Genomic DNA, 26,643 nt, shown 5'->3' with positions numbered 1-26,643 from the left:
CGCTCATGCATTGATCGCCCTCCACAATCCACGAGGGGGGGCTCACGTCGAACACGCCCTCGATCTTGTCCAGACTACTTCAAAAGTAGGTACGCAAGATTTCGGCTCACTATGCTTGAGTCTCTTGAGTGGGACTTGGCTGACGCGCACCAATGGCTCACTCAACTCCAGGAACCCCCACGATAACGTCGAAAGTTGTACGAGGCTTTCGTGGCTCGTTACAGCGCTCGACGACGAAATTATTATCTTTATCTTCCAGCAAAGACAAACTGGGATCCGCTGCTGGTACTGCGAATCCGTTATCGAGCGTGGTTGAGGATGGTTGGACCGACTCGGATTACTGTCATATCTCTACCCAGGACCTCCCAATTCCACTCGACGACCCAGTTACTGCCAGATCCTCTTCGCTCACTCTTGCTGTAAGGACACCTGTTCCCGAAACATCTTCCCGTTTTTCCTTCACCCGTTTGAAGAATCTCTCTCGAATTTCTGTTTCTCTTCGGAGGCCCAAGTCCATTCAACACAAGGAGCGAGTTCACCTTCCCTTCTTTAACAAGTCAGAGACCAGTTCGATTCTGGATGAATTTCCTCAACCGCCATCACATATTCCAGTGACGCCCATGACCCCAGCAGGATATACGTGGCCGCTTTTACCAAGGCCGCTGATTGAGGAAGAACATCTTTCGAAGTCTCTTCCAGTAACAGAGATACCGAGAGAAAGGTCTAGTAGCCGAGAAAGCAATGGCCCCTTCAAATCTCTTACCAGAGCCTTGACCCGTCTTGGACGCCATACCTCGACAAAGGCTGGACCTACTGTGGTAGCCGAGAGTACAACCATCATTGTCCGTCCTCCTCGTCCGACCAGGACTCCTCCTGATCCACCAGTCGAAGAGCAAAAGACCTACCAAGTGGTTGACCCTCTTCAACTTACTGCCTCTCCTTCGTCACTCCTTAGTGCAGAGCTATCTATGTCAAACAGGAATTCGTTCATACCTCCATCTCCCTCGTGGTTGAGCAGAAACGTGCAGCCTGAGCCTAGACCAGAACCTCCAACAGTGATTTTGGCAAGTTCGGAAGATATAGCAACACCTTCATCTCCGTCTCCGTTGCCGATTCCTCCTCGGATTCTAGTGTCCAGCTGCTCTGATAGTCCCCTTCTATCGCCTCTGGAAGCAGTAGACTGGCTGGAATATCCCGAGGTGGCAGACATTCGCCAGTCATTCGTATCGATCATCAATGCGCGGAGAGAAGAACGGAATGATCCGGTGTATAAGGTAAGCAACTTGATATTTAAAATCGCTTCGATGCCTCGAGTCTGACTTGCAGTTAGCCTGAAGCTCTTCTCCTCAAGCCCTCAACACCTTTTCTCTCTGTTTCTACTCCCACTGCGGGAATTCCTTCTCCCCTTGCGATACCACGTTCTCCGACTCCTTCATACATCCAGTTCGCCTCACGTGCTTCCTTCGCGCAGCTCGAGTCTTTCGAATCTGATACCGACTCATTTGACTCTCCGGATTCAAAGCCTACCCTCGTCTCAGATTCTCCTCCTCCTACAAGAGATATATTTGTCCCTACTCTTGGACCTACAGAACCGGATCTCCCACGTGGTTTCTCGAATTTCCTTTCGACTCTTTTCATCGAAGCCGGTCTTTCTATTGCCAACCATAATAAGATGGACTATGCTGGCAAACGTAACGATGTCGTCGATTTTGGCGGAGAGACAGATTATGAGAATATGGAATGGTTCAAGGAAGCACCTCCCGAACATTTGGTGCGTGTGGCCTGTCTAATTCTTGTTTATCCTGCTAACTTTTTCCCTTCGACTCAGCGTCCTCATCATCAACCTGCCGAACCAATAGGAACACCATATGTGCCTGATAGTGCAGTTATTGACCAGAATGAGGCGTTCGAGTTCGCTCTTAGTGCAGCGCCCAACGTATTGTACGCACGGTACAAACAGTACGGCCAGGTACGCCACAAGTCGCGTCAAATTCTTTCTTCACTGATTTTATCTCTGTCTCTGATAGCTGGGTGTATTAGCATGGTGTGCAGAATTTGGTGAACTCATCGATAACCTCAAAGAGCTCGGATTTGCTGGAAACATGTTTGTTTCCACCCGTACACAGGCGTTGAAAACCTGTGAAGAGATCTTGAAGCTGCACCTTAATATCGAGATGCAGATCATAATGTTGTATTTATCGTCGCAGGTTTCGCGCCTACGAAGATTCCTGGATGGAGACCGCGTTTGGGATGACTATCCTGTGCCCTCGTTCCCCTTGGATCCGAGTTCGAGTACGTATAAATGACAGGAAGTTGAGCTGGCTTGTACTACATATCCTCGTCGTTATCCTCGTCATTACAACCTTGCTATGTCGCTAATTCGCTATAATTGCTTGTTTGCATATTCATCACAGCTGTATATCCACTAGTATCAAGTACTACGCAACAATGTATATATCCACTGTGTAGTACTATGTATTACACAAACTTTGAACAATCAGTGAACATTCGATTTGCTCGTGTCGGGTTTTCCCGATTCATCAGAATCTAGGTTTTTGCTCGGCGAACTCTCAGATCGTTTCTGAGGCTCCAGACGAACGACGATAAATTTCCTCGTCAGCACATTGAACACGCTCCCAAAGATGAACGCCACCACAGAACAAGTGAAGATGATCACATTGTATGGCATGCTAAAATCGGGAGTGGCCAAGTCGACGAGCAAGGAGGGGGAATACACCCTTTTACCGAGGTTGGTAGAATTGTGAGAAGATTGTCGCAGAGGAGTGAAGATCGCAGGGGGAAGGTCCCAACCACGTTGAGCATCAGGTGGATGTTCTGTATACCGCAGAAAGGCTTTGGCAACGTCCATGGTGAACGTTACAGTGCTCCGTCCCGGTAATGTCAGAACGGATTCGAAAGTGGCGGGGCGAGCATGGGGAATTGGCAGAATGTATGATATATTTGAAATGAGATCGTCTAGGGCGGAAGATAAGTATAGACCAGATCGTAGATGGAAGGCTTCTTACCTCTTAAAGCGTCGTCAGCATGAACACGAATGGTGTGCAAATAGAATTGTATGATCCATGGCATGGTTTCCAGGTAAAGCAGCTGCAACACATCTTGTTCATTGTTGGTCAGTACGATTGAAAGTTGCCCTCTATCTTGAGTCGACCCGAGCAGATTGCGTCTGACCGAGAACGGAACGAGAGCCGGGTTTGGTTTAGATAACGCTAGATGAGTAATTCCTCAGGAAGTTGTAACAAATAATGATGTATCGCGTACGGTATTCGAAATCGGTAGGCCACATTGTCCCTATGTCACACACTTCATTGGCTGGAGATGCGATGAGCAATCAGCCCGGCCAAGGCGCAGGAAGACACGCACCGTTTTTCAAATCATAGTATGCTATTCCGTCTTTGACTTGCGGAGGTTCAGGATAGACTCTATAGACGCCGGAGCTTGGGAGTTCCACGGAGACACGACTAGACTTGGCGACAGGACACGCCTTCTCAACCTTGCGGTCAAATAGAGAACTGAAAGACCAGTCTGACACAGCAGGATCAAAAACCAGAATATAACTGTATGAGCTTTGGATGCACCTTGTTTCTTTTGTCCTGATACTCGCAGAGGGTCAGAAACCAGCTGAACACTGAGCCGAACTTCGACGCCCTCCGGACGCCAAATGACATGAAGACCTATACCGTGCCAATCTGCGTCGAATATCCGATGTGGGTTAAGCAGCATCGCGAGTCCTGAGCGCGATTTACAGGGTAGAAGCTTGAGGAATGGCGTGAGGTTTTCTGTACAGACGTGTTCAGACGCGTGCGAAGCATGCCTCAACTCGTGTGGCAGACCCCAATCCGGAAGAGCTCCTTCTGGTGGAAACGTCGAACGCGGAGAAGTAGTCCTTTGTTCATCAAGGGAGCCCAAAGAGGCACAGAAGAGACCGGCCAGTGCATTGCGAACACCCTGCCAGCGGTCATCGATACTATAGTACGGTAGGGTTATTGACTCGTCAGCATTCGACGAAACCTCAAGTGCCTCACCTGGAGATAGAATCACCGGCCATCCACGCCCGCAATTCAGCGCCGACTCCTACATCTGGTTCATCAGGATACCCCCAAGCGTCATAGTTCCACTTTCCGGCATTGAGGGTGAGATGTAGCTCGGTAATTGCGTATTGGCGAAGTATTTGCCCCAAAGTCAGAGGAAAGAGTGTGTAATGTTGTGCTTCTTCTGTGTTAACGAGGAGTATACAGGGATAGAAGTAGCTAACATACAATCATCATTGTCAAATGCGAGCGTCCGAGGATCTCTCGGTATAGCATCCCGTAGTAAAGTTTTAAATGTGAAACTGAACGCTACACGTCCGTCTTTCAGCGATTTGATCGACAAATGCTCTTCAAATTCCTCGGTCGAATCCTCCAGGCAAAAGACAGAGCTGAGCAATAGGAAAATCAGGAAAAGACCGGTCCTCAACATCGCATGATGAAGATGGAGGTGGTACTAAATAAAGTTATGAGCGCTCGCCGTCCGGCGCTAAAATCACTTGCGGTGATGTCTCTCTCCAGGTTCACAGTTTCTGTCACTGAACAGAGTTCTTCCTCGACTTTCCGAACCTCACGACGCGTCATTCTCAATGCAGATACTCTCAAAAACCTCAAATTGACAACTGGTGATGTTGTGGCCGTTTTCAAATCAGAGGAACCGCTAAAGGTATGTAAATGAAGACGTTCAGTTATCGAGATCTCTGCAACATTAGTTCAGGCTTTTGCTGTCGGCATCGTATGGCCTTCGCTCGAACAACCACCAAGCTGTAGGTCAGTTCTTTTACTCTTGCTGATAACATCAAATTGATCGATAGGGAACCGAAAGCAATCGTACTCTCCATCGCTCTTCTTCTCACAGCACAACTGGAATCCGGGCAACAGGCATCTATATTCCCTCTTACTGGTCCTACGACATCTAAACCCCCTGTAAAACTTCCAACGATCAAGCAAAGCAAGGATGCAGGCATCATTAGGCTGAAGGAAGTTCCCATTCCGAACAAAGCGTCGACGAGCTCGATGAAGAAATCCCACGAGAAAGAGAAGGATTGGCTACCTTTGTTACTTCGTGAATCCCTAGGTGTGCCCTATCCGTTATTTGGTTCAGGATTAGTCTCATTCGATCCTGACGTTGCTAGTGGATATCAAGTATCTCACATCGACCCAAACTTTGGAGGTGATGTACGAGGGGAGGCCTCGTCGATATTGTGTCATATCAGTCGCTACTACAAACACTCCTACCAGCCCTCTAAAAACAGACATTGACGAAGTATCCGAGCGTTTTGGAGCACTCGGATGGAAATCACAGCCCTGTATCTGGACTGTGAGCTGGGACACGGTGGTAACTATTACAGAGAATGATCACACTGATACAGGCCTACCGCAAAAGGTATGGTATATGGATAGCTCATGTTTCTCAGTTTACTGAAGTTTGCTTAGCCTGACATAGAAATTTTAGAGAAACAGTCTGAAGATGATGCTTACGCCAGTGTCGGAGGTTTGGACAAGCAAATTTCTGAAATCAAAGATTTACTAGAGATTCCCCTTACTCGCCCTGATCTGTTCCGCTATTTCAGTACGTGTCTATTGCCAAACAATCGAGATCCACACTCAAATTGAATCAGACTTGAAGCCTCCTCGTGGAATACTCCTGCATGGTCCTCCGGGGACAGGCAAAACCCATCTCGCGCGCGCCATCGCTGGGTCGACAATGTCGTCAGTCATTGTTGTCAATGGTCCTGAACTATCATCTGCCTACCACGGTGAAACGGAATCCAAGCTTCGGGATGTATTCAAGGAGGCCAGAGATAAAAGCCCTTGCATAGTAGTTTTAGACGAAGTAGATGCCCTGGTTCCGCAACGAGAAGAAGGAGGGGGTGAGGTCGAAAAGCGGGTAGTTGCTACTTTGCTTACGATACTAGACGGTATGGAAGATGATAATGAGGACGATAGTAGAGTCGTTGTTATTGGAACTACCAACCGGCCAAACGCGATAGATCCAGCTCTTCGACGTCCCGGGAGGTTCGACCGAGAAATTGAGATAGGCAAGTTTACATTAATATTTTTATAGTGAATATCGAATGAAGAATTCTCCTTCAGGAGTACCTGACGCGGATGCACGACTATCCATTCTCAAGACTTTACTCTTGAAAACACCTCATGATATTACTTCGGAAGACCTGCGCGCTGTTGCCTCCAAGGCGCATGGATATGTCGGTGCTGATCTCGCGGCAGTGGTTCGAGAAGCGGGGACATTGTCCATCAAGCGTTGGCTATCATCTACATCGGGAAATCCAGAAAAGAAACAAGAAATGCCATTGGTCACACTTTCTGATATCATGACATCGCTCCCAACTATCCGCCCCTCCGCGATGCGTTCTCTTTTCGTGGAGACGCCTCCCGTTCGTTACTCTGATGTCGGTGGTCAGTCCCATGTCATCACAAAGCTTCGCGAGACTGTCGAATGGCCTCTTCTGCATCCTGAGGCATTTCAGCGCTTGGGAGTCAAACCTCCGAAAGGGATCTTGCTATATGGACCACCAGGATGTAGTAAAACCGTATTGGCTAGGGCTTGTGCTTGTGAAAGCGGCATAAACTTTGTGGCAGTCAAAGGGCCCGAAGTGCGTAACCTGTGTTCCATATTTGTTGGTTGAGTTCAGTTTGCTCAATCATTTGTCCGTAGCTGCTGAATAAATTCGTCGGAGAGTCTGAACGAGCGGTCCGCGAGATTTTCAGGAAAGCTAGAGCTGCTTCTCCATCAATCATATTCTTTGTAAGTTTTGGTTCTGTTTCAGCAGGGGGATTCCACTAATACTCGGATATATATATAGGATGAGATAGATGCTCTAGCTACATCTAGAATGTCATCTAATACGAATGCGGGCTCTTCGCATGAAGGTGTATTGACCAGTCTTTTGAACGAAATAGATGGCGTGCAAGAGCTTGTAGGGGTCACTATACTGGCCGCCACGAATAGACCTGAATCAATCGTAAAATCCTTCCTTCAATAGGAAAAAGACGTGCACTCACGATCGTTGTCAGGACTCAGCTTTGATGCGGCCTGGTCGTTTGGATCGTATTCTATACGTCGGTCCTCCAGATCAAAATGGCAGAGAAGAGATCATGAGGATAAGAACAAAACATATGAAAGTGGAAGACAATCTGGACATTTCTCAGATAGCGACATTGGTATGTGAAAAAATACCATGTTTGCAAAGATCCCCTAACGGTGGTGGTACAGACGGAAGGCTGTTCCGGAGCGGAAATTTCCGCCCTCTGTCAAGAAGCCGCGCTCCTTACGATGCAGAAGGATATTAACGCACCTTTCGTAAGTGGTGTATGTTTTCCAAGTTCTCTCTCGTGCTCAAAAACGCTGGGTTTCAGGTTCCTCAAGCGGCATTCATTGCCGCTGCAAAATCGATGCAACGACAGATCACACCTGCCATGTTACAAAAATTCCAGTTATGGAGAATGCAGTCTGGGTTGCACGTAGCTTAGAATAGATATGATGTATGTTTGCGATTGGAAAGATTGTAATCGTAGCGCAAGATCTGTTCGAAGTCTGGAATTCTTCCAGAACCTTCAAGCCTGAGATACTGTTTGCGCATTATAAAAGCGAGCACGAGAGTATGGGAACCTGAAACAATTCGCCACTGGGAAACAGATAAAATATGGTATGCAACGAATGGTCATCAATACCCAACTAACTTCTTTGTATCCAGCCTGCAACACCTCAGACCTGCACCACTAAACCTGCTGAAGGTTGTGGTTATCCGGATTGTTCCTGCGGAAACCCCCCAAAGAGCAAATGATGAAGTCAAAACTCTGTCTTGTGGGTGCATTCGTTGTGAGAAGGCTCGAAGCTGACAATTTTGTAGCTGCAGCTGCGAAGACAGATTTTATGTGGGGAGAGACAGTTCCTGAGTCGAAATATCAAAGATGTTTTAATTTCAAATGTGTTTTTCTGAATACCTGGTTGAGAAACGGTCTGTTGCGGCCCATGTGTTTATTTCTCGTCCATCGTGACGGTAGATTCAGCTGCGAAAGGATCCATGGTGCTATCCATATTGGGTCCACCCATTAAACTATCTTCGCCTTCTATCTGAGAGAGATCTTGCACGTCGGTGAGAGCAAGACCATCAGGCCCCAAACCTGATAGGTCCAAGTCCATACTGCTTTCCGTAGTCATATTTTCTCCGCCCACCCCACTAGTGTCCAAAGGATTGAGTGAGACGTCTAATCCGCTGTCGGTGTCAACTGTATCCTCCATTGACATAGTAAGCTGTGGTTTCGGAGATGGGGGTTTGGATTCCTCGGGTTCTTGGATCACTTCTGACGTTTCTGCTACTTCTGCTTGCGTCTTCTCTTCCGCAACTGGCTGTGTTTCTTCTTCTTCTTCAACTTCCACAACTTCCGGTTCGTCTGGCAAAGGCGCGAGCGGTGCATTTACTTCGTTTTCGTCTTCAAAGTGCTATGAAACATGGTAAGATTAAGTTGTCGTGATAGGGTATGGCCGTGGCTCACTGGAATCCGATCTGTCTTGACCCATTTGAAAACCTTCAGTGAAGAACCGGTTGGGGCATTTTCCGGAGTTGACCAGACTTTTTCCCAGCAGACGACTGGCTGCATGAGTTGCCTGCGCGCAGCCTCCGTAGTCGCATTACTGACACCAACCCTTCTTCGTGTCGCCATACTCGCAGTGAAAGAAGACTCAACAGTTTAGGCGCCCAATTCCCGCATACATGTTATCTTCAGCACTCTCGGGACCATTATAATCTCTGTACATATATCTTTCGAGAGCTATTTGTTACAAAGGCGCAGACAGGAGACATCATGAGCAATTATATCTATACAACAGCTTTCTGCAAATGGATGTTCTGAAGAGATCCCCGATGTAGCTCTAGGTGGAGCTGAACCACAAACCTGAAGGAACAATTGAACCGGAGGCCCCAGTGGATAGTACTATGCGTATCATACGCGCAATACATACAGGGTATTTTCTGGGGGTCAAGTAAGACAACACTGTCCGAAAGTTGCGTCAGCTGGCTTCTTCCGCCCATCGTAGAAGATCGTCTTGGCTGAGAGGTGCAAATTTCTCGGATGACTGGAAAAAGTAGTGATCAGACACCGTCCCCGTTGGTTATTTCCCAGCTCCTTAAACTCACCAGAGAAGGATTTGTGATACCGACCTCCTGTAAACATATGTAGATCGAGAAAAGGGTAGGAAATCAGGACGGACCGGAGAGGTGCTTTGTTTTAGGTCCTCTGCAGAGGCGCGCAACTCAAGAAGTCTTGCTTCCAATGCGTTGCATTTCCTGAACCAAACGGTTGAGGATGATAATTTGTACCACGAACAATGCACTTGCGTGTGAATGACCCTGGTTTCGTCTTTACGAAGCTCAAGCTGACGCTTCATCATCATCTCCAAATTTCCTCTGGCCTGTTGTTCGGTCGGTACAATGAATGGCTCGTCAAAGAGAAGAAGCTTATACTTGGACTGGCCGTAAATCGTTTGCAGCAGCCATGAGATTCTGACCAAGAATAGTGATCCATTCTACGTGTTTCTGCCATTCCGGGGGCATAGATGAAGATTGAGTAGGAGGCGGAGCGAGCAAAGCACCGGTCAAATTCGAATACGTGACAAGCATAGAACGAAGGATTGTTTGAAGCGCGGGCCGTCTGTCTTGAGAGGATCGCAGTTTGGCACAAGTTCAGAATTTGGAGAGACAGTAGCAGCGTACCAACGTTAGGGTCTTCTGGATACAATTGTTGTCCACCTAACTCTGCTAGAGATGGTATCTTGTCTTTGACCTTTCAAGCAGTCTGAGAACAAGTAACATGGCGCGTAAAGGCAAAGTTCTTACAAACCACCTATCACCGAACACATCGTAGTACGGCTCGTCCCCTTTGAGAATCCAATCCACGCGTGGTTTCTCGAGCTGGGTTAAAGACCAATCGGGAACATCCGTCTGATCTTTGAGAATTTCATGTTGGTTGAAGGCAAGGTCGGTATCCGGCACGCGCTCTTTGAGCAGATTGAGAAGGTGTAGATTATGTGAAGTGTACTTTGTATAGTGAGATGGAGGAGAAGGGAAAGGATTTCTGAGCTCAGCGTCGTCGTCGTCCATCATAAAGAACTTATCCCCGCCGCGGCCCGCCCGGGGGCAGGTGTGTGAACTCTGATAATTCTTTCAAATTTACGTCGCTTCCGTTCTTCGCAGTTGACATGGTGCGCCGTCTAGCATCACAGGTACACCAGCAGGTTTCACGGTTAATGCGCGGCGAAGTGGTCAAAGAGCCTGCATGGTATGCTGCCGTCCTCGACAACCCACCACTCCCTCTTCCTCCCAAAGCCCCTCCAAATCGCGTTGCTTTCGATTTAAAGCAACAGACCACTTCAGCTAGGTCAAAACCTAAGGCAAAACCCTATGGTCCCAAGCCTTTTCCCGTTTACTATCTAGAAGACGACATTCGCAGACAGTTTTTCAGGGACCACCCATTCGAAGTTTTTCGACCGGTGACACTTGCGGAAGGACAGGGTATAGAGGCAGATCATCCTGTCACCGGCACTGAGTGGACTAGGCTGAGACAAAGAGGAAGAAATCCATCTCCAGATGAGTACGTAGACGTTTTTACAACCGGTCCTTCAGGCTTTAACGTCATTGCCATTCATAGTGCGATACAATTCACGTTGAATCTTCACCAACATCATAATATACCACTGTCATATGCTTATGCTCGCGCCATCGCTCAGTTTCGCGCGCTCCGCTCAGAGCGTCATATTGCTATGACCATGGCTATTCATGAGGCAGACAACCTGGGTGCCGTCTGGCAAAACTCAGAAATCGCACATGGTTTCCAGAAAGAGATCAAGAGTCTGGCTTCCTGGGAGAGACAGTCGGAGCTAGACGAGGGGGCAATGGCTGCCAGAAAGCGTTGGCGGTCTATCGCTTTGGAGCATACCGAGGATAGGGAATGGTCAAAGGGTCAGGAGTACGTCAGGCTATGGAAGGAGGGCATTACTCCACGATATGCACCTGCTTTGACTGAACCAGTCAAGCCGGCTGTACTAGAAGATCCAGAAAAGAACGTGGATACGTTTGGGTTAAGAACAAAACCTGCTGTGGTGCCTAGATAAGTTTATCATCTAATCTCAACAATATACACATGCTTCTACAAAACAGATATGATGATTAGAAGGATGAAATGTGTACATGGAGTGATTATGATGCTTTTATTCGTGATTGTGCAGCTTGTGCGGCGTTCATACCCATCCATGTCTTTTCGACGAGACCTAGTAACTTTTGCATATCCGAGCTCCAGTCGTTCATCACATCTTCAGCACTCCTTTGACTCCGGAACGTCACTACTTCAGCAGGCCGGTCGATACGTGCCCATATGGTTTTGCCAACCACTAGCCTTGCTATCGTTTCTTCTGTTTGCTTGCGATCCAAATCAAGGAGTGAAGTTAGTCTAGAAAGAGTGATGCGTGTGTAGTAGGCTGCAACGACGCGAACATTCTGTCAGGAGAAATTGGAAAAAAAAAAGGTGTAAGTCTCAAGTCGCGAATCAAGGTTTGAGTGCACATACGTGTTCGATGACTCGAGTGTGCAGATCCTCCCATCGTTTCTCGATTGAGAAGACTGGAGTCGCCCGCAAAAATTCTCCGTACAGCTCTATGATTCCCGGCCATCTCATTAGCTCGCGCGTCACAAAACATTTAACCAGGTTGCTGAAAAGGTCATTCGCATCACATCATTTAATTGGACTTGCTCAACTCACTAATGGAGCTGCAACTTTTCCAACGCAGGATTGACGTAAATCCGATTCAACATGTCGGACTGCTCATTGTCGTGTGGCGACAGGACGATATAGTACACAATATGCTCAAGAGCCTGAAAGTTACAAGTGTGAATCGTTGGACATTTGAAAAAAGTTGATTATACTTGCGGCTTTTCCCTTGTCATTCACGTCGTCCTTGATAGAAGGAGTTTCCCATACTTTATGATAGTATTTCGCAACATCCAAGTAAGATGATTGGTGCAGGGCATGCTGTATCATCAGGTCGTAGAATTTCAATTTAAGGTCCTGTATATTACTTTTATCAGTGTCGACGAAGGGCATGAAAAGCGCGAAATATGTACTTCGTTCTCTGCTTCCTTGAGAAAGCTTTCGTTAACCTTTCTGCCTCCCACCCTGGCTTTTACCCATTCGGCGTCACCTCCAGCCAGAGAATCCTTTCCTTCGGCTTTGGCAGTGTCATCCTTTTGTCGTGCTACGGCAATGAGTAGTCGCATCTGTTCGAGGATAAATTCTGTTTTCTCTCGGCGTTCCATTGACGAATAAGTTTCAACTTGAAGATCTGATAAAAGCTCGGAAGAGGTTTCCAGAGATTTCCGCTTTTCTTCTGCAGATGCGCTTTTACTGTAAAGATCTTCATGATATCGCGAGAGCAAGAGAGTAACGCGTGCTCGTGGTGTCTCCAAGAAGATCTAAGATAGACCAATCAGTCAATGAATGCGAGAATAGTAGAAATTTGTTGATACCTTTCCTTCTGTAACCTCTCTTAGCGTCTCTACTAGCTGCAACCATTGCTTGTCACCCTCCTTCTTCCGTATATCCTCTAGCCATCCCATCGCTTGTTCGACCATGGCCTGTATGACGGACTTAAGCTGGCCGTGTTTCTTGCTCAAGATACTTATGTTCGAATTCAGAGAGTCAAAATCGCGAGCATTGTAGCAATATTCTGTAATGGTTTTGACGAGGGTGGTGGTCGATTTTGGATCGGCAGCCTGATATTTATGTCAGTGGACCGCCAGTTATTAGCTCAAAGCTTACATTTCGCGTTTGCTTTTCGAGGACGGCTAGTTTGTCAAGTGCTTCTTGTAACTTTCCTGCCTGGAAGAATCATCAACTCGCACGAAGAATTCTGAAAGGGTACGAACTACCTTCGCCAATGACGCGGTTTCAGGCAGAAGAGCGTCAACTTCAGAAGTGAAATCTTTTTCCTGTTTCTTGTTATCGGACATAGTGGAGGAGGCAAGCACTGAATGGGTAGGATGACGCGTCGCGAATTTGACCTCAAAGAGATGCCGTAACCAATCATCCTCATATGCCGGCGGCATACCATCGAACTGTTCTTCCGCGTTGTTTTCTGACTTTGTACAAGGGTTAATAGCAATGTAGTTTTCAGTGTCCTAAGATATATGTTACCAGCACAATATGGCATAAGTAAGTAAGTAAGTAATCACGACATGTAAATTATGATTGACGGACTTGAAGACTGTCCATGGAAATATCACTGTTCGTTGAGGCAGGCGGTCGTCGAATTATTGTAGGCATATTGTCAAAAATAACATGGAGCATGCGAATCGGAATGGAAATAGGGTATGCAAAAAGAACTCGGTATGTGAAGGAAATCAAGCTGAAAACAGGGAAAAGCAAAGGATGAGATGATGAATGGAAGATGGATTTTTTTCCTTCCAGAGGGTTCAATATCATAGCTTCAACCGACTTCGAAACGCTCGGCGGCCTGGCATCCACTGATGCAGTGACTGTCTCAGGAAGTGCTTCCACGAATTCGTCTGAGACTGCGACGACGGCTTCTACCGCGATTTCTGTAGTTCTAGGAGTTGCATCGATGGACACAGATGCAAGTTCTGGGTGCACTTCCACCGACTCGTCCACCATGCTCGGTCTCCTACTAGTCATGAGCGGCCTCGCTAGAACGCCTTCATGAACCAGGGAGACTGAGGCCATGACGCCCTTTTCTACCGTGTCAACTGGTACAGGCTGCGGAAGCGGAGGCGTGGTTATAATGTTAAGGCTGGGCAATGGTCCTATCATAGCTTTTCTTTCGGTGAGCCGAATACCTTGGAGGTGTGGCAGCGTATCGGCTACTTTTTCCCAGCCTCGAGCGTTCGACTCAATGAAGCCCGGCCGATTTTTGTCATGAAACCATTTCAGGTTGTCCAAGTATGGTGCTAGATGACTCAGCAGGATGGACACATGTAGCGAATCATTGATCCATGAGTGGCCTACGTGCAGACGACGGATAGTGTCAGACGAATTTGATTGAGAATCTAACACAGAGGCGCCGGCTCTCCGCGCATTCACAGGGACTGAGAGAGAGTGAAGCCGTCGACAGTGCTCCACTAACGGTGCTAGCTGCTCTAGAGTCAATTTCGGGGGCCCTGATTGTACAGGGAACCGCGCGAGAGGACACAGTTTCAGCTCTTCTAGATTGGGGCAAGCGTGCGCCAAAGCCTCGATGTCATCCCCGATGAAGTTGATAGATTCTGGAAGATCAATATCAAGACGGCGGAGCGCAGGAAGGGGCTGAAGATTGTCAAAGGCAAGTCGGCTGACAGTAGGCTCTCCTCTCGATGTTGAGCGTACTAGGTCATTGAACTTTGATGTCGCAGTCGCAGAGATGCGCAACGAGTGGAGAGAAGATCCGAACCTCTCAGATATAAGATATGAAAGTTCCATCCACTCTGCATTGTCTGGAGGGTCTTCAATGACAAGGTCTAGCTGCGTCAAAGGGATCGAAAAGTGTCTCAAGAATACTGCAATATTTGCAACGTCACCAGTTAGGTGTATATGTCGCAAGCTGGAAAATCCGGCTTTCGAATCTCGCATTGCCGACTTCAAACGTATTTCCGAAAAATCTAACTCTTCACCGGAAAATACCCCGCTGTCAGTGGTGGCTACAGAGTTGGGGGTAGAATCACCTGAGTGAGAAGGGAGCTCATCAAAAAAGCCTTCTACCGCCGTTAAGGTTCTGGCAGAGAGGTCAAGCTGCAGACTTTTCAACTCCGGCAAGAACGCGATCCACCGACCTACTCCAGAACTCAGGGCACCTGGAGCGACGAGCGCCACTTTCTGAAGTGATTTTTGTGACGAAAGCATCACAGTGAAGGTGTCAGGGAGGGATGCAGGGGAAATGATAGAAAAGCTAGTCAGGTTCAACCGACTGCATGCATCACCAAGGATTTTGTTCAAGTTAGGGAAGCGGGTGGGACCGAGCTCAAATTGCAAGCTCTCGATTGTTGGATTCAAGAACATGGCGCAGTAGTCTAGTACGCTTAGGGTCTCTACCTTCCAGGTGAGATGCAATAAGTTTGGCAGCATGTACTCTCTGGGCCGATTTTGTGCCAACATTGGGAAAATGGAAGGTGAGACATTGTTTGCGGTTTCGTTGTAGAGCACACTCCGCACTCGCTCTCCATATCTCATGATCTTCGTCCAATCTTCTTCGGCGGGTTCTTTAGACTGCAGAATACGATGTCAGCAATGCTAGAAACAATGATTATTCGGCGAATTTACTCACCAAGCCGAGGCCAGGCTTCCGAACCTTCTTCAATAGTGTCGCAGGAAACAAACCGATAATCGGAATGAGCGAGTCCAAGTCCCTCCATAGCACATTTAGCGCAGGCTCTGATATTGCTCGACAGGTTCTCGCTAGTCGCGACACTGTGCGCTTGCCTCCGGGCGTGTCTATCATCGCTTCAAGAAGCTTTTGGGTCACGTCCGGATCGCGAAGGATGAGAGGAGACTTCATTTGGCTGTAAACTGAATAAGACTGATATGAGGATCTCCGGCTTTTATCCTGGTAACTGGGAGCTAGGCTGTTGGCGATGCTGTGTATACTTTCCCGTAGGCTAATGCGACGACGAAGGGGAATTAAACTCGAAAGCACACTAGAGAGACGTGAGTTCGAGCCAGAAGTCATGTCCGATTCGATGAGGCGTACGCAGTACTTAAACCCCACGGTAGGCGTGTGCATGGCACGCAAGAATGCGACGCACAGGCTGGAAGCACCTGGAGCTCGTATTCAGTTCCAAAGAAAGACTCGATCGAATCTTAAATGGCGGTATTATCCTAGTCATTCCCCTGGCTTTCATGGTGAGGTGAGCACGATGGGCAAGGGCGATAGCAGTTAGTTAGGACATCATATGGAGGATGCAATCATTATACGCTGAAGTGATGCTGGGAATAACTCTGTGGTAAACAGATATGTGAATACTCGTATCTGAACAACATGCTAATCACAAATGTGAGGACTGCAGGCCACTTGCTAGGGCACACATGTAAAAAACGTCGTGCAGGCGGGTGGAGTCGGAAAGGTCTAATTTCGGGAGGTCAAGAGACCGCTTGCATACACAAGTTAGAATCGTTTCTACAGTTCTCCAACCTCCCAAGGAACGGGTTCCCCTTCCCAATCTTCATCAGCAATAGCTTTCATGTCACCAGCCTCTTCGTGCAGACCCACGGCATTAGTATCCCCAACGTCCCAGATCTCACCTCCTTTGGAAGGTTCGTAATGACCTCTACGTCGTCCATATATCAAACTCTCCACGACTTGTTCTTCCTGAATATGACGCATCTCTATGTCGGATGACGAAAAAGCTAACACACGTTTGAGCTTTTCAGGGAGATCGACTTCAAACGTGTTACTGGTATGTTCTCCGTTGTCAACTCGGGGAGGCTCGACCCGACGATTATACCAGTGCACAGAATCGAATTCGGGACCGGCATCCAAATCACGATCCTCGTCTGACGCACGTGAGGGACGGGATACAATAGGTAAGACTTTGACATTGACACTGAGGCTATCCATATCATCACCATCGTCGAGCTTGGTCTTTTTGCGAGAAAATGCTTTCCCCTTTCCCTTGTTAGACGACACATCAACTGATCTCTGAGGGGGTGCTTCTCTTGGAGGGGAAGGAGGGATAAGAATTGTCGCCGAGGTCAAAGGGTTCAGATTCAACTGTTCAGAATCGCTTTCTGAGTCAGGCTGTCGTTTCCTTGATATTCGATCGTTTATAGAGTATTTTTCAACTGTGTGTGCATGAGACGGCTGCGGGATAGGATCTTGCATCAAATATAATCCGTCTTTCTTCGGTTTGGGAACTAATCCACTTGAGAAAGGTATGCCGTTGGCAGTCGTTCTGAGTCGAGATTTGAGTTTCCCTTCAACTGGACCTAAAATACTTTCGAAGTCGTCCTCGAAGGGTACCGATTGGCTACGTAATGGACCAAACAATCCCACGGAGGCGGAGGTAGATTTCGTGCGCGTCAACGCGGTTTTCACCTTGGGATCGGTAGACGCGTCTTCAAAAAGAGACATGAACGACTTGCTACTGGAGCCCTTGACCGGCGAGTCCGCGACAAAAGAAGAATTGCCAGCTTCCTCATCATCTTCTCTGCCGTTCGAAGAGCCACTGCCTCGCCGGGACATATTCGTGCGAGATAGCATGCGACGCCGTTTGTCTTTGTTTGGGGAAGGTGATACAGGCTCACCACGCAAGCGCTTACGCGCGCGCACAATGCCAGTAGGAGTTTCTGATGCTGATGGTCGTAATGTTGACAGTGCGGGTATTGTTTCATGAATAGGCGAGGGAGACGGCTCTCGTACACGAGCCTTTGGTTTAACTTTTGAAGGAGTAGCAAACGGATTGGAGAGAATCAGTGACACATTGCCTACAGGTGCCTTCTGTTTCTCTTTGTTCTTTTGAGGAGAGAAAGGGTTATAGGTGGACAAGGCAGAGGTGGTTTCGAGAGCCCGTGATTTGGATATCACAGACGAAGACGGTTCAGTCTTCCGCGGAGGTGTCGACGGCCGTGTAGAGCTTGATCTACGGTTAGAGTCAGGGTTCACCGAAGAGGTTGCTTTAGACAACTTCTTATACAGTCTATATTTGTTTGCTACTTGAAAGTCAGAGGCAGCCAGGTGAAAGACGCGAGAGAACACACCAATTTGTTGATTAGCGCGTATATCATCTACAGTTGGGTTTCTCCCGTTCTCCTGGTAGAAACTACGCTCCCATGCCTTGACTTCCCCGCGTACTAACGCGACATCCCCTGATGCCATTGTTGTTGGTGTCCTGGATATCAAGCGCTTATTAATGCACGTGGCTAGAAGAAGTGTACGATAACGTGAGCAGAATTTCCCACTCCCGCTACTTCTTGAAGTAATACTTGTCCCCTTCATCATCATGAACCGTCCTCGCCCCAGTGTCCTGGCCCAGTTCGACCCTCTTCTTTCTGAGACTCGACCTGACTATGTCTCTGACTCTGAGGATGAGTCGGACCCAGACAAAGAGAATTCAGTGCCAGAGCTGAATGAACTCAACATGACAGCGTTTTTTAGTCACACTTATAAACGCGAATATGCTCAGCCAGCAGCTCTCACTAAACGTCTGGTGGATATCGGCGACGTCACGATTGCAGACACCGTCGACGAAGAGGAGGAAACAGAAGAGTCAGGTGATAACGGCGAGAATGCCTTCTTTTCTTTGGACACCCCCAAGCGTTCCGACACTGTACGGCTACCTCAAAACACCTTACGCTCTCCGCTAGCCGAGATCTCACTTGAGCGCAAGCCCAGACAGAATGTTGTACACAAGAAAGCCATGGAGTCTCCGACTCAGCTGCCTGGCGACTCCATATCTGCCTTGACTTCTCTCGTCGATTCCGTCAATCTGGCAGGCAAAACCTTTGGTCATATTCATCGCCACATTATACCGCCTCGCATCACGGTCGACAACTCTGATGCTGAAAACGATATCCTAGCCACACCTGCACCTTTTAACTTGCAGACCTCCACTTCGTCACTTCAGGATGCCTCGGAGGCTGCCACAGTATCCCTTCTTGCTCCACCTTCGCCTGCAAGTACACCTGTTTCGCGAGCGTCGAACCGCATTTCTCTCGATCTTCATTCTTCATTCAATCTTCAGCTGCAATCCGAGACGAGCTTTGACCTACTCAACGACCGTATCTCCTTTTTTGATGCTCAGGGCAAGGGTATGAGCTCGTTTCTAAATGAGCTGGATGATGATAGTGACCCCGAACGCTTTGATGCCGACAGTGCGTACTTATTCCCTCTTGTTGACACCTTCCAAAGGTAATTCATATTCTTTACAGCTTCCAACACTTCGCAATCGACCGAGTGCAAGAACGAAGACAGTATGTACAATTAATCATGTTCCATTTCATCCAACTGATGCCGTCTCCAGCTACCATCACGCAGAACACAAACGTGACTCAGAACGCGCAACCTGAACAACGTGGTTCGTCAACATCACCATTAACCTTGTGTATGTTATTTGCGTGTCGTCACGTCTATCAGCTCATAATGTTTCATAGCTTCACCTTTTGAAAGTAGCACGTCCCCTCTACCTTCCCCTCTTGTTTTCGGACCGCTCCTTAACCAGGCGAACTCTATGATTACCCCGGCCGTTCAACGAACCGTTGCGCCAACAGTCCCTGCTCTGCGGGTGATTAAACGAACTAAACGTTACGACGATGAAAGGACTTCCTCATCAACTTCATCAACTTCTTTGGTATCCGGCACCGTTAACAACGCTCCTGGAGGAAAGATGCCATCTCCTCCTTTAATGACTGCTCCATTGGAGGCCCAGGGCCCGCCTCCCTCGAAAACTGCCTCCAGACATGAAGGACTCACGCGCGCGATTATCGCAGAAAGCTCTGCATCCACGACGGCCAAAGCTATGCTCAAGCCTTCTCTTTCCAAGGCCAGTTCCGTGTCAGGGCCTAGAAGAGTACTTTTACCTGAATCCGGCAAACCAACCAAACCAGCTTCGGGACCTGGCACCTTCGCCCGTCCTAAAATCCCTGTTCCTACTCTGGCTACCGTGCATGGCAGGGCTTCTGCGGTGGCATCAGGAATCTCGAGGCCGGCAGTTGTTAGTGGAATTCCACCGCCTGTATCAAAATTACCTGCTCCCTCCGGGATTGCACGTTTTGGTCGCAAAGCGAGTGCACCACCTTCTTCAGAGTCCTCAAGTCGAATGGCTCCTGTCAGACTTATTCCGCGTCGTTACCCTACATATGGTCCTTAGTGGGGTCTTCATTCTATCTGGTTATCATGCTCTCTTCATTACAAGCTTGGCCTTTTCACGACACCTATCCTGCGTTCAATATGTTAATAGTTGCTTGAGACTTTTATTCTGCCCCACTTATGACATTTTATAGCATCAACACACTGGATACTGACACATGTATTACACTCACCAATGGCACCAGTTACAATTACAAATGTGTTCCCTTTTCGCTTACATATCTAGAGTGATTCATACAAGGTTTACATTCACGAAGGTAATTCGGGCCTTGGGGTGGTTGCTACTCGTACCTACCGTACTGGGACAACTACCGGTAACGTAGGTTAGCTGGAGTGCGACAGGGTGACGTATTTCTCCGACTTAAGTGCCGTTCTGGCTTCTTATCTTTCCACCATGAGTGAGCTGGAAATCCAACAGTGGCCTTCAGAAAATGAGAGAGGATATCGAATCCCTGTTCAGCGGTTCGGAACAGTGCGTTTACCGACGCGTAGTTATCACACCCTCAATTAGCCCGTGAATCTTCATAGATCCATCCCATCAAGGTTGTCGCTATCGGGGCTGGTATATCTGGCATCTCCCTTGCTCATGACATCCAACAATATGGCGAACAAGTCGAACTAACTATATATGAAATGGGAAAAGACGTCGGAGGAACATGGTTTTGGAACCAGGACTTATCATGTTTCCTTCAACCTCGACACTTGTAACAAAGATCTGACTTGCTCTCTATAGATATCCCGGATGCAGATGCGATATCCCTTCAGTCAATTATCAAGTATACTATCCTTGAACTCTGACTTGACTGACTTGACTTACGTTCTTGTAGATGTCTTGGTGTCCGAACCCAAAGTGGTCTGAATACTATTCTACTGCAGTAGAAATTCACAAATATTACAAGGATCTCGTTGAGAAGTGCGTAGCCTAATTGAGGTCCAGTTTTCCCTGCTTCCTAAAAACTTCCAGGTTCGGTTTGAGGAAATACATGCGCCTCTCCCATGAGGTTGTTAGAGCTGAATGGGCTGAGAATATCAACCGCTGGAAATTGACTATCAAAGATCCTGATGGAAATTGTCTCCTGGACGAATGCAACGTGCTCATTAATGCAGGAGGTTTGATAATCGTTCACTACCTCTGACTACCACGTCGTGAACTCACAAAACAGGTGTACTGAACAATTGGAAATGGCCTGATATTGAAGGTAAACCCCGACAATCGTTTGCCTTGACCTAATTCTTTGCTAACTAAGGCCAGGATTATGTGATTTCCAAGGCACTTTATGCCATACTGCTCGCTGGCCTGCAGACTTCGATTATAAAGACAGATCAGTAGCAGTAATTGGGTCTGGTTCATCTGGGATTCAAGTTTTGGCTACCATACAGCCCGAAGTGAAGAAATTATTCCATTGGATACGATCCCCAACATGGATTACCCCCGGATTTGCTCAACAGTTTGCAGGGCCAGGAGGAAAGAATTTTCGCTGTGCGTGGCTTGGAAGCAAACTTATCCAGCTCGACAAACTGAGATATAGTGCGCAACGCAGACACCGAGGATCAGAAAAGAAAATACGCAGAAGACCCTCAACATGCGCTCAAGTATCGGAAAATGATTGAGGTAAGAGCTCCATCTTGTTTCTTCTGGTGTAGGGAGTTTTATGCCCTTGATTAGTCTGAGCTCAACGAGCGTTTCAAGTTCATTGTACAAGGAACACCGGAGCAAAAGGCAGCCCTTCAAGTGAGATTTTGGTATTCGTTTGTACATGTCTTTCCATGTCGTTGAAGATGATTCTCAACGCAGTTCGCGGAAAAAGACATGCGCCAACGTTTGAATGGGGACCGACGTCTTATCGATGCCATTGTTCCAACTAAATTTGTCGTCGGATGTCGAAGACCAACGCCTGGAAATGGTTACCTTGAAGCGCTACTTGAGCCCAACGTCTACGTATATACAGAGATGTTTCAGAGAATTACACCGAAGGGATTCATCGACAATGAAGGAATCGAGCACACAGTAGATGCGATTATCTGCGCCACGTATGTTTGTCTCAACAACAGATGCAGTTCTTTCCCCCTCTCATTACTCATAGGGGGTTCAATACAAGTTTTATTCCTAGGTTTCCAGTAATTGGTCGGGGTGGCATCAATGTTCAAGACAGATGGAAAGAATACCCCATCGATTCTGCAAATATCCTTCTAATTCAAAGTGGTTGCCTGGATCCACTGACCCCATGTACTGAACAGTATCTGTCGTTGGCTGTGAAGGACACTCCAAATGTACGAGGTGTTTGATTGAGCTAAGTGTCTATTCCCGCTAACTGTTCTCTGTTCATTCAGTATTTCATGTATTATGGTCCTCATGTATATTCTCTTCTTGAATATATACAAGATCACTCCACTGATGGTGGCCTCAGGGTAATCTTTTGAATGATCAATGGTGACTGCGCTACTTGATGATTTGGTGAGTATGCATAGACGTGGTCTCGATCTCTCAACCCTCTTACACATTTCGAAAGCTCTCGAAGGACCAACCGGGCATGGAAGTGGCGCGCCTATGATAGAAGCCAGTGCGTTCAATTAATCAGAGCCGCTCCTGAGTTCCGAGTCAGAAAATATTTTGTTCTGACTCTGTTCGGTGCGCTTAGTGACGAAATGCTTCATGCAAATTATCCGGAAGATGCAAGTGGAGAACATTGTATCAATGCAAGTCAAACACAAAGCTGCGGACGATTTCAATGAACACCGCGAACTGTATTTAAAACGGACTGCTTGGGCTGGTCAGTGCAGCTCTTGGTTTAAGCCTGGTCCCAATGGTACGTATGTAAGTCTTGCACGAGGGATTTACGAACTTCTGACAACGGAAATTTATAGCAAGTCCGGTGATGTTCCCTGGAAATCGAGTTCTCTTTATCGAACTCCTCACCAACCCTCGGTGGGAAGATTGGGACTATGAATATGGTTACGCTCAGAACAGGTAAAGCAGAGGACGTTAGCTTCTGAGGCTGTTTTGAAGCTTCCTCTAGATTCGGATATCTGGGTAATGGTTTCACGATGCGAGAAGTAGACGGCCGAGGTGGGTGATTGTGGCACATGGGTTCAGCATACTGATCTTCGTTCAGATACCACATTTTACTATGGGCTCTTGGATGATAAGGATGAACAACCTGACTACACTGATCTTCGAGCCACATATGCCTGGATGTGAAGTTGTGTGAAACATGATGATCAAGGGGCCAGGATGAACAGAAAGTACTGGATGTTCTAAATTATAAATACAATATGGTCCCGCATAGTTGATGCATAGAACGTTGTTTCTACAGATAAGGAGTGTGACAAGGTATCGTATGATGACAATGCAATGGATAAAAAGCAAGGAGATATGGTACATACATACAACACAGCCAGAATGATACGAGCAAAGCACGAAAGGATTGGGAAGTGATCAGTGGGATTAAAACTCCGCTCTCTTCTTACTTAACAACCTTCTAGGGGCCTTTTTGTCCGGAGGCACAGAAGTAGAATTGGTACGATTTCCAGTAGCTGGGGGTCTCACCTCGGACTTTGACCGTGTCGGTGGGTAGTTGGAGCGTGGTATATTGGGAGTACCCACAGGCATAACTGAAGCTGTTCCTGGACCAACTGCCTGAACACTGCTCCGTTTCCGAAGTACCTTCCGAGAATCAGTAGCCATAGGTATAATTTGAGCTTGCACTTTGGAAGATTCAGGGACGGAGTTACGTGTCGAGGGACGAGTCTTGCTCAGTGGCACAGACAGAGATACGCCAGAATTATGTGGTGGGGGTTGGAAGCGAACCTGTGGTTTGTTGGATGGTACCGCGATATCACGATGAGTCGGTGGAGCATTGGGATTATATAACGGCTGAGGCATCGTGAGCTTCGCGGGGACGTGACGTGGAGGGAGTCCGTTTCTCGAGTTCGTAGAAGAAATGGATTGTTGTATGCTCGGCGCAGGTTTAGACCGTACTGGTCGCTCCAAATTACCATTAGGTGGTAGAGGTGCAAATTGCTGAGGTTGCGGATATGGCTTCACCGCACGAAGCTGGACCATGTTATCTGGATTCAATTCAGGAACACGTCCTAAATTCTTTGTGACAGATACATGCGGGTGGCCAGGGTTCATTGGACGATGCTGAGGTAACTGCGAACCATGTAGGTTGTAGTCGGGGTCAAGACTCGTGGCACGACGATGCCAAACTCCATCAGGTTGGTTTGCTGTAACATATGGGGTGTAGGGAGTTTGTTCTTCGGGATATTCCAACGGCCGTCCCTGCTGTTCGTGACGGCGTGGGGGTGGTCTGTAAGAGGCTCCCGGGGGAAGAGTAGGTACAGGTACACTCCTCGAGAATGCCTCGCGCCCATCAGAGATGGGAGGACCTTCACCGAACGCAGAAAACCCAGTATACAGCGCACGAGCAACATCGTCCTCGATTGCAGTGGCATTATCGATATAAGTCTGGGGCATATCGGGAGCAGATTTGAAATGTGTGAAGGATTCCGGCTGATGAAGGATTTCTGAGGTAGGGTTATCTAAGTCCTGAGAGATCTCCTCATCTTCAATTCCATCATATGCATCAGCTTCGTCCCCATAGATAGAGCTGGCATCGTCTTCGAAGCGCTGTGGAACGCTCAACAACGGCGACGGGGGTTGTGCAGGTTCAGCATCAAAAAGGTCAGCCCGCGCACGAACACCCAACTGCGACGGATGCTGTGTTGAAAACTGAGATGTATTTTGCTGTACATAAGGCTGTTCACGGTGTATGGGAGGCTGCGCTTGGTGATGGTGTTGGGGATGGTGTAGCGGAGCCTGCATCAAATGTTGAGGGGTATGTTTTTGTAGATTAGTAATTTGTTGATTCTGTAGGGCAGGCTGTGGATGTAGAACCTGATGAACTGAAAAATCTGAGTTGTTTCTCTGTGAATATGGAGTCAAATGATTGGGAATACGCGGTGGTGGCTGGGAATAGGGCTGGTAATTTCTGGGAAGTATTTGTCCCGGAGTAAGGTTGAGAGACGCTCCGAATGGTACAAATGGTCTGGCGGCAGGGATGAATGGCTGTCTACTACTACTTGTCTGAATAGGGTATGAGATGATGCCTTGACATGAGTCGCTATCTTTACCTTTTGTGTCGACACATGAGCTGCCTGCTGTGGGATGCTTTTATTATATGGATTCTGTAGATAGTATATCAGAGAAATCGAGAAAGGAAAGAAGTTGGATACACACCTGTGGTTCACGTGGAGTCTGTGTGACCTTCTTGATCGCCTCGTAAGGCCCACCGTGATGTAAGGAAAGACCTAAAGGATTGCTTTCGTCGAGCTCATCGATAGGATCAAGTCCTCTTGGATTTGTATCTGTGTTATTGCGCCGAGAATCCACGGTACGTGAATCGTTTGCAGTGGTTGCCGGACGCGGAGGAACTTCAGTTGGGTAAGGCTGCGAAGATGGAAGACTGGGGACAGAGGTATGACGGACGGTTATCGGCCTTTGGTGACTGGGCTCGTCGTAAGCAGGAGGAGGGGAAAGAATTCGGGGAGGTTCGAGAATGATGAGATTCTTCTTCGGTAACTTGCCAGCGACGCCCGAAGAGATCGATGATGTTGTGGTATCTGTGAATGAGGAAGGTGGGGATGGTTCGTCGATTGTGATGGAAGATTGTGAGGTAGAGGTGTTTGTGCCCATGCCTTCCAACGAACTGAGATCCAATGGTTGGGAGGAAGAGTTAGGATGGGTTAACGAAATTGAATCGTTTCCCGAGATGCCATAATATGGTAACGCAAAGCGAGATTCTTGTGTATGAGACTCCGTCATATCTGCATGTGAATTTCCGTTCAAAATGGGCTTTGACGGGGGTGACTCTGTATATGAATCTGGATTGGTGACAAACAGCGGATGAGAGAGGGGATCTGCAGAGAAAGCTGGATCATTTAGAAGATCAGGTGAAAGGCTCCGAATGGCTAAATTGGGCGGAATGTGGTGATGTTCCACAGAGGGAGATGATGATTTGCGGCTGAGATTTACAAAGCTTGAACCAACCGGCGATTCAATGACAACGGTGGCGGCTTTGGGAGAGAATAGTTGTGCGAAAAAACCAGGTTTTCGTACACTCGACGGCACTGAAGTCCTAGCCTCCCGTCTGAGTGTCTGAGTAGGGTAACTATTGTCGTAATGTGCGGATTGATTCGACCCAGAATTAATTGCGCTTGAAGGTGTCCAGGACCTTGTTTTGGAGAGTTTCGAGCTGTGTTGCATGGAATGAAAAAGAGTGACTAGGTTTAAGGAGAAGCAGAATCTCAATCAGCACGTGTCCACGACTGAAGTTGGGTTTAAGGTTTAATATTTCTTGATCATGGTCGAAGCTCGAGGCCAGCTCGCTCCTGCTTTTCTCTATCAGCCCAAAGGACATTCTAGAGGCGAAGGAGACATGGTAGTAAGTGGTTGAAAAACGTTGACAAGTCACTCGATCGTTTTCCGCAGTAAATTAAGGTAAATTATCATCATTTTCAGGATAAGGACGCCGTATCGGTTGAGCTCTGATTTATGATTGAAGCAAGTTAAGGTCCTGGTCCGCTGCATATCTTTGCTGTCATCCAATCAAAATGAGATAATTTTGAAACTATGTACCGAATATTTCCTGACCACAAAGCCGCTGTAGGTTGTTCCAGTACTTATATATCGAGACTTAGGGGGAAAGATAGTCTGTTGGGAGTATTATC

General features: G+C 47.6%; 13 protein-coding genes across 13 annotated transcripts; 6 read left to right on the top strand and 7 right to left on the bottom strand.

Moving 5' to 3' along the window:
* Positions 1-1,672: 1,672 nt before the first annotated feature.
* C8R40DRAFT_1056002 (uncharacterized protein) lies at positions 1,673-2,306 on the top strand (the record flags this gene model as incomplete). The annotated part of the gene is made up of 3 exons (XM_046225043.1): positions 1,673-1,771; positions 1,829-1,969; positions 2,028-2,306. 3 exons carry the CDS (start codon positions 1,673-1,675, stop codon positions 2,304-2,306), a joined length of 519 nt encoding a protein of 172 aa, XP_046081907.1.
* Positions 2,307-2,497: 191 nt separating this feature from the next.
* Positions 2,498-4,482, bottom strand: C8R40DRAFT_1175317 (Gpi16 subunit GPI transamidase component; the record flags this gene model as incomplete). The annotated part of the gene is made up of 7 exons (XM_046232307.1): positions 2,498-2,976; positions 3,027-3,230; positions 3,283-3,333; positions 3,385-3,546; positions 3,600-3,988; positions 4,047-4,230; positions 4,281-4,482. The coding sequence occupies 7 exons, from the start codon at positions 4,480-4,482 to the stop codon at positions 2,498-2,500; spliced, it is 1,671 nt and encodes a 556-aa protein (XP_046081906.1).
* A 73-nt stretch (positions 4,483-4,555) lies between these two features.
* On the top strand, positions 4,556-7,695 carry C8R40DRAFT_1153667 (AAA-domain-containing protein; the record flags this gene model as incomplete). Its single annotated transcript, XM_046229578.1, has 12 exons — positions 4,556-4,716; positions 4,768-4,816; positions 4,876-5,127; positions 5,186-5,436; positions 5,487-5,622; positions 5,672-6,091; positions 6,147-6,667; positions 6,730-6,819; positions 6,878-7,036; positions 7,089-7,235; positions 7,288-7,374; positions 7,431-7,695. Coding segments are annotated over 12 exons (2,387 nt in total), but the record flags the coding sequence as incomplete, so codon positions are not given.
* Positions 7,685-9,063, bottom strand: C8R40DRAFT_627344 (uncharacterized protein). The gene is made up of 2 exons (XM_046235691.1): positions 8,571-9,063; positions 7,685-8,517 (listed from the first exon to the last, which is right to left on the bottom strand). Exons 1-2 carry the CDS (start codon positions 8,736-8,738, stop codon positions 8,053-8,055), a joined length of 633 nt encoding a protein of 210 aa, XP_046081904.1. The 5' UTR covers positions 8,739-9,063; the 3' UTR covers positions 7,685-8,052.
* A 21-nt stretch (positions 9,064-9,084) lies between these two features.
* Positions 9,085-10,174, bottom strand: C8R40DRAFT_1163028 (mediator complex, subunit Med7; the record flags this gene model as incomplete). Its single annotated transcript, XM_046230328.1, has 6 exons — positions 9,085-9,150; positions 9,286-9,361; positions 9,413-9,486; positions 9,539-9,729; positions 9,788-9,857; positions 9,911-10,174. 6 exons carry the CDS (start codon positions 10,172-10,174, stop codon positions 9,085-9,087), a joined length of 741 nt encoding a protein of 246 aa, XP_046081903.1.
* Positions 10,175-10,272: 98 nt separating this feature from the next.
* C8R40DRAFT_1056021 (mitochondrial ribosomal protein S25-domain-containing protein) lies at positions 10,273-11,184 on the top strand (the record flags this gene model as incomplete). The annotated part of the gene is made up of 2 exons (XM_046225047.1): positions 10,273-10,664; positions 10,722-11,184. 2 exons carry the CDS (start codon positions 10,273-10,275, stop codon positions 11,182-11,184), a joined length of 855 nt encoding a protein of 284 aa, XP_046081902.1.
* Positions 11,185-11,269: 85 nt separating this feature from the next.
* C8R40DRAFT_1211485 (uncharacterized protein) lies at positions 11,270-13,075 on the bottom strand (the record flags this gene model as incomplete). The annotated part of the gene is made up of 7 exons (XM_046233193.1): positions 11,270-11,566; positions 11,637-11,778; positions 11,829-11,941; positions 11,997-12,134; positions 12,191-12,538; positions 12,593-12,838; positions 12,995-13,075. The coding sequence occupies 7 exons, from the start codon at positions 13,073-13,075 to the stop codon at positions 11,270-11,272; spliced, it is 1,365 nt and encodes a 454-aa protein (XP_046081901.1).
* A 232-nt stretch (positions 13,076-13,307) lies between these two features.
* C8R40DRAFT_1056290 (uncharacterized protein) lies at positions 13,308-15,609 on the bottom strand (the record flags this gene model as incomplete). The annotated part of the gene is made up of 2 exons (XM_046225072.1): positions 13,308-15,320; positions 15,379-15,609. The coding sequence occupies 2 exons, from the start codon at positions 15,607-15,609 to the stop codon at positions 13,308-13,310; spliced, it is 2,244 nt and encodes a 747-aa protein (XP_046081900.1).
* A 618-nt stretch (positions 15,610-16,227) lies between these two features.
* C8R40DRAFT_1056316 (uncharacterized protein) lies at positions 16,228-17,925 on the bottom strand (the record flags this gene model as incomplete). Its single annotated transcript, XM_046225073.1, has 2 exons — positions 16,228-17,759; positions 17,808-17,925. The coding sequence occupies 2 exons, from the start codon at positions 17,923-17,925 to the stop codon at positions 16,228-16,230; spliced, it is 1,650 nt and encodes a 549-aa protein (XP_046081899.1).
* Positions 17,926-18,015: 90 nt separating this feature from the next.
* On the top strand, positions 18,016-18,920 carry C8R40DRAFT_1240263 (uncharacterized protein; the record flags this gene model as incomplete). The annotated part of the gene is made up of 1 exon (XM_046233514.1): positions 18,016-18,920. A coding segment is annotated over exon 1 (870 nt), but the record flags the coding sequence as incomplete, so codon positions are not given.
* A 34-nt stretch (positions 18,921-18,954) lies between these two features.
* Positions 18,955-20,142, top strand: C8R40DRAFT_627671 (uncharacterized protein). Its single transcript, XM_046235693.1, has 2 exons — positions 18,955-19,150; positions 19,200-20,142. The coding sequence occupies exons 1-2, from the start codon at positions 19,036-19,038 to the stop codon at positions 19,913-19,915; spliced, it is 831 nt and encodes a 276-aa protein (XP_046081897.1). The 5' UTR covers positions 18,955-19,035; the 3' UTR covers positions 19,916-20,142.
* A 166-nt stretch (positions 20,143-20,308) lies between these two features.
* On the top strand, positions 20,309-23,113 carry C8R40DRAFT_1056321 (FAD/NAD-P-binding domain-containing protein; the record flags this gene model as incomplete). The annotated part of the gene is made up of 17 exons (XM_046225074.1): positions 20,309-20,386; positions 20,443-20,618; positions 20,648-20,690; positions 20,742-20,827; positions 20,879-21,024; positions 21,078-21,113; positions 21,167-21,394; positions 21,456-21,526; positions 21,581-21,646; positions 21,710-21,945; positions 21,999-22,185; positions 22,246-22,261; positions 22,425-22,475; positions 22,554-22,721; positions 22,780-22,882; positions 22,932-22,981; positions 23,028-23,113. The coding sequence occupies 17 exons, from the start codon at positions 20,309-20,311 to the stop codon at positions 23,111-23,113; spliced, it is 1,827 nt and encodes a 608-aa protein (XP_046081896.1).
* On the bottom strand, positions 22,860-26,636 carry C8R40DRAFT_1125185 (uncharacterized protein). Its single transcript, XM_046228970.1, has 5 exons — positions 26,583-26,636; positions 26,478-26,486; positions 25,156-26,413; positions 25,050-25,103; positions 22,860-25,002 (listed from the first exon to the last, which is right to left on the bottom strand). The coding sequence occupies exons 3-5, from the start codon at positions 26,177-26,179 to the stop codon at positions 23,360-23,362; spliced, it is 2,721 nt and encodes a 906-aa protein (XP_046081895.1). The 5' UTR covers positions 26,180-26,413; positions 26,478-26,486; positions 26,583-26,636; the 3' UTR covers positions 22,860-23,359.
* Positions 26,637-26,643: the final 7 nt, after the last annotated feature.

This window comes from Lentinula edodes, assembly GCF_021015755.1.
Source record: "Lentinula edodes strain Le(Bin) 0899 ss11 chromosome Unknown C8R40scaffold_42, whole genome shotgun sequence".
Classification (NCBI taxonomy): Eukaryota; Fungi; Basidiomycota; class Agaricomycetes; order Agaricales; family Omphalotaceae; genus Lentinula; species Lentinula edodes.
The sequence above is the reverse complement of the archived record's forward strand: the minus strand, read 5'-3'. Positions and strand labels throughout refer to the sequence as shown.

Bases quoted from the DNA above. Each gene is read 5' to 3' on its own strand.
- C8R40DRAFT_627344 (XM_046235691.1), bottom strand. From the start codon at position 8,738: ATGGCGACACGAAGAAGGGTTGGTGTCAGTAATGCGACTACGGAGGCT. The intron at 8,518-8,570 runs GTGAGCCACGGC...CATGTTTCATAG, and splicing joins TCAAGACAGATCGGATTCCA to CACTTTGAAGACGAAAACGA.
- C8R40DRAFT_627671 (XM_046235693.1), top strand. From the start codon at position 19,036: ATGTTCCATTTCATCCAACTGATGCCGTCTCCAGCTACCATCACGCAG. The intron at 19,151-19,199 runs GTATGTTATTTG...AATGTTTCATAG, and splicing joins AACATCACCATTAACCTTGT to CTTCACCTTTTGAAAGTAGC.
- C8R40DRAFT_1125185 (XM_046228970.1), bottom strand. From the start codon at position 26,179: ATGCAACACAGCTCGAAACTCTCCAAAACAAGGTCCTGGACACCTTCA. The intron at 25,104-25,155 runs AGGTGTGTATCC...TATACTATCTAC, and splicing joins ACAGACTCCACGTGAACCAC to AGAATCCATATAATAAAAGC. The intron at 25,003-25,049 runs AGGTAAAGATAG...CATACCCTATTC, and splicing joins AGCTCATGTGTCGACACAAA to AGACAAGTAGTAGTAGACAG.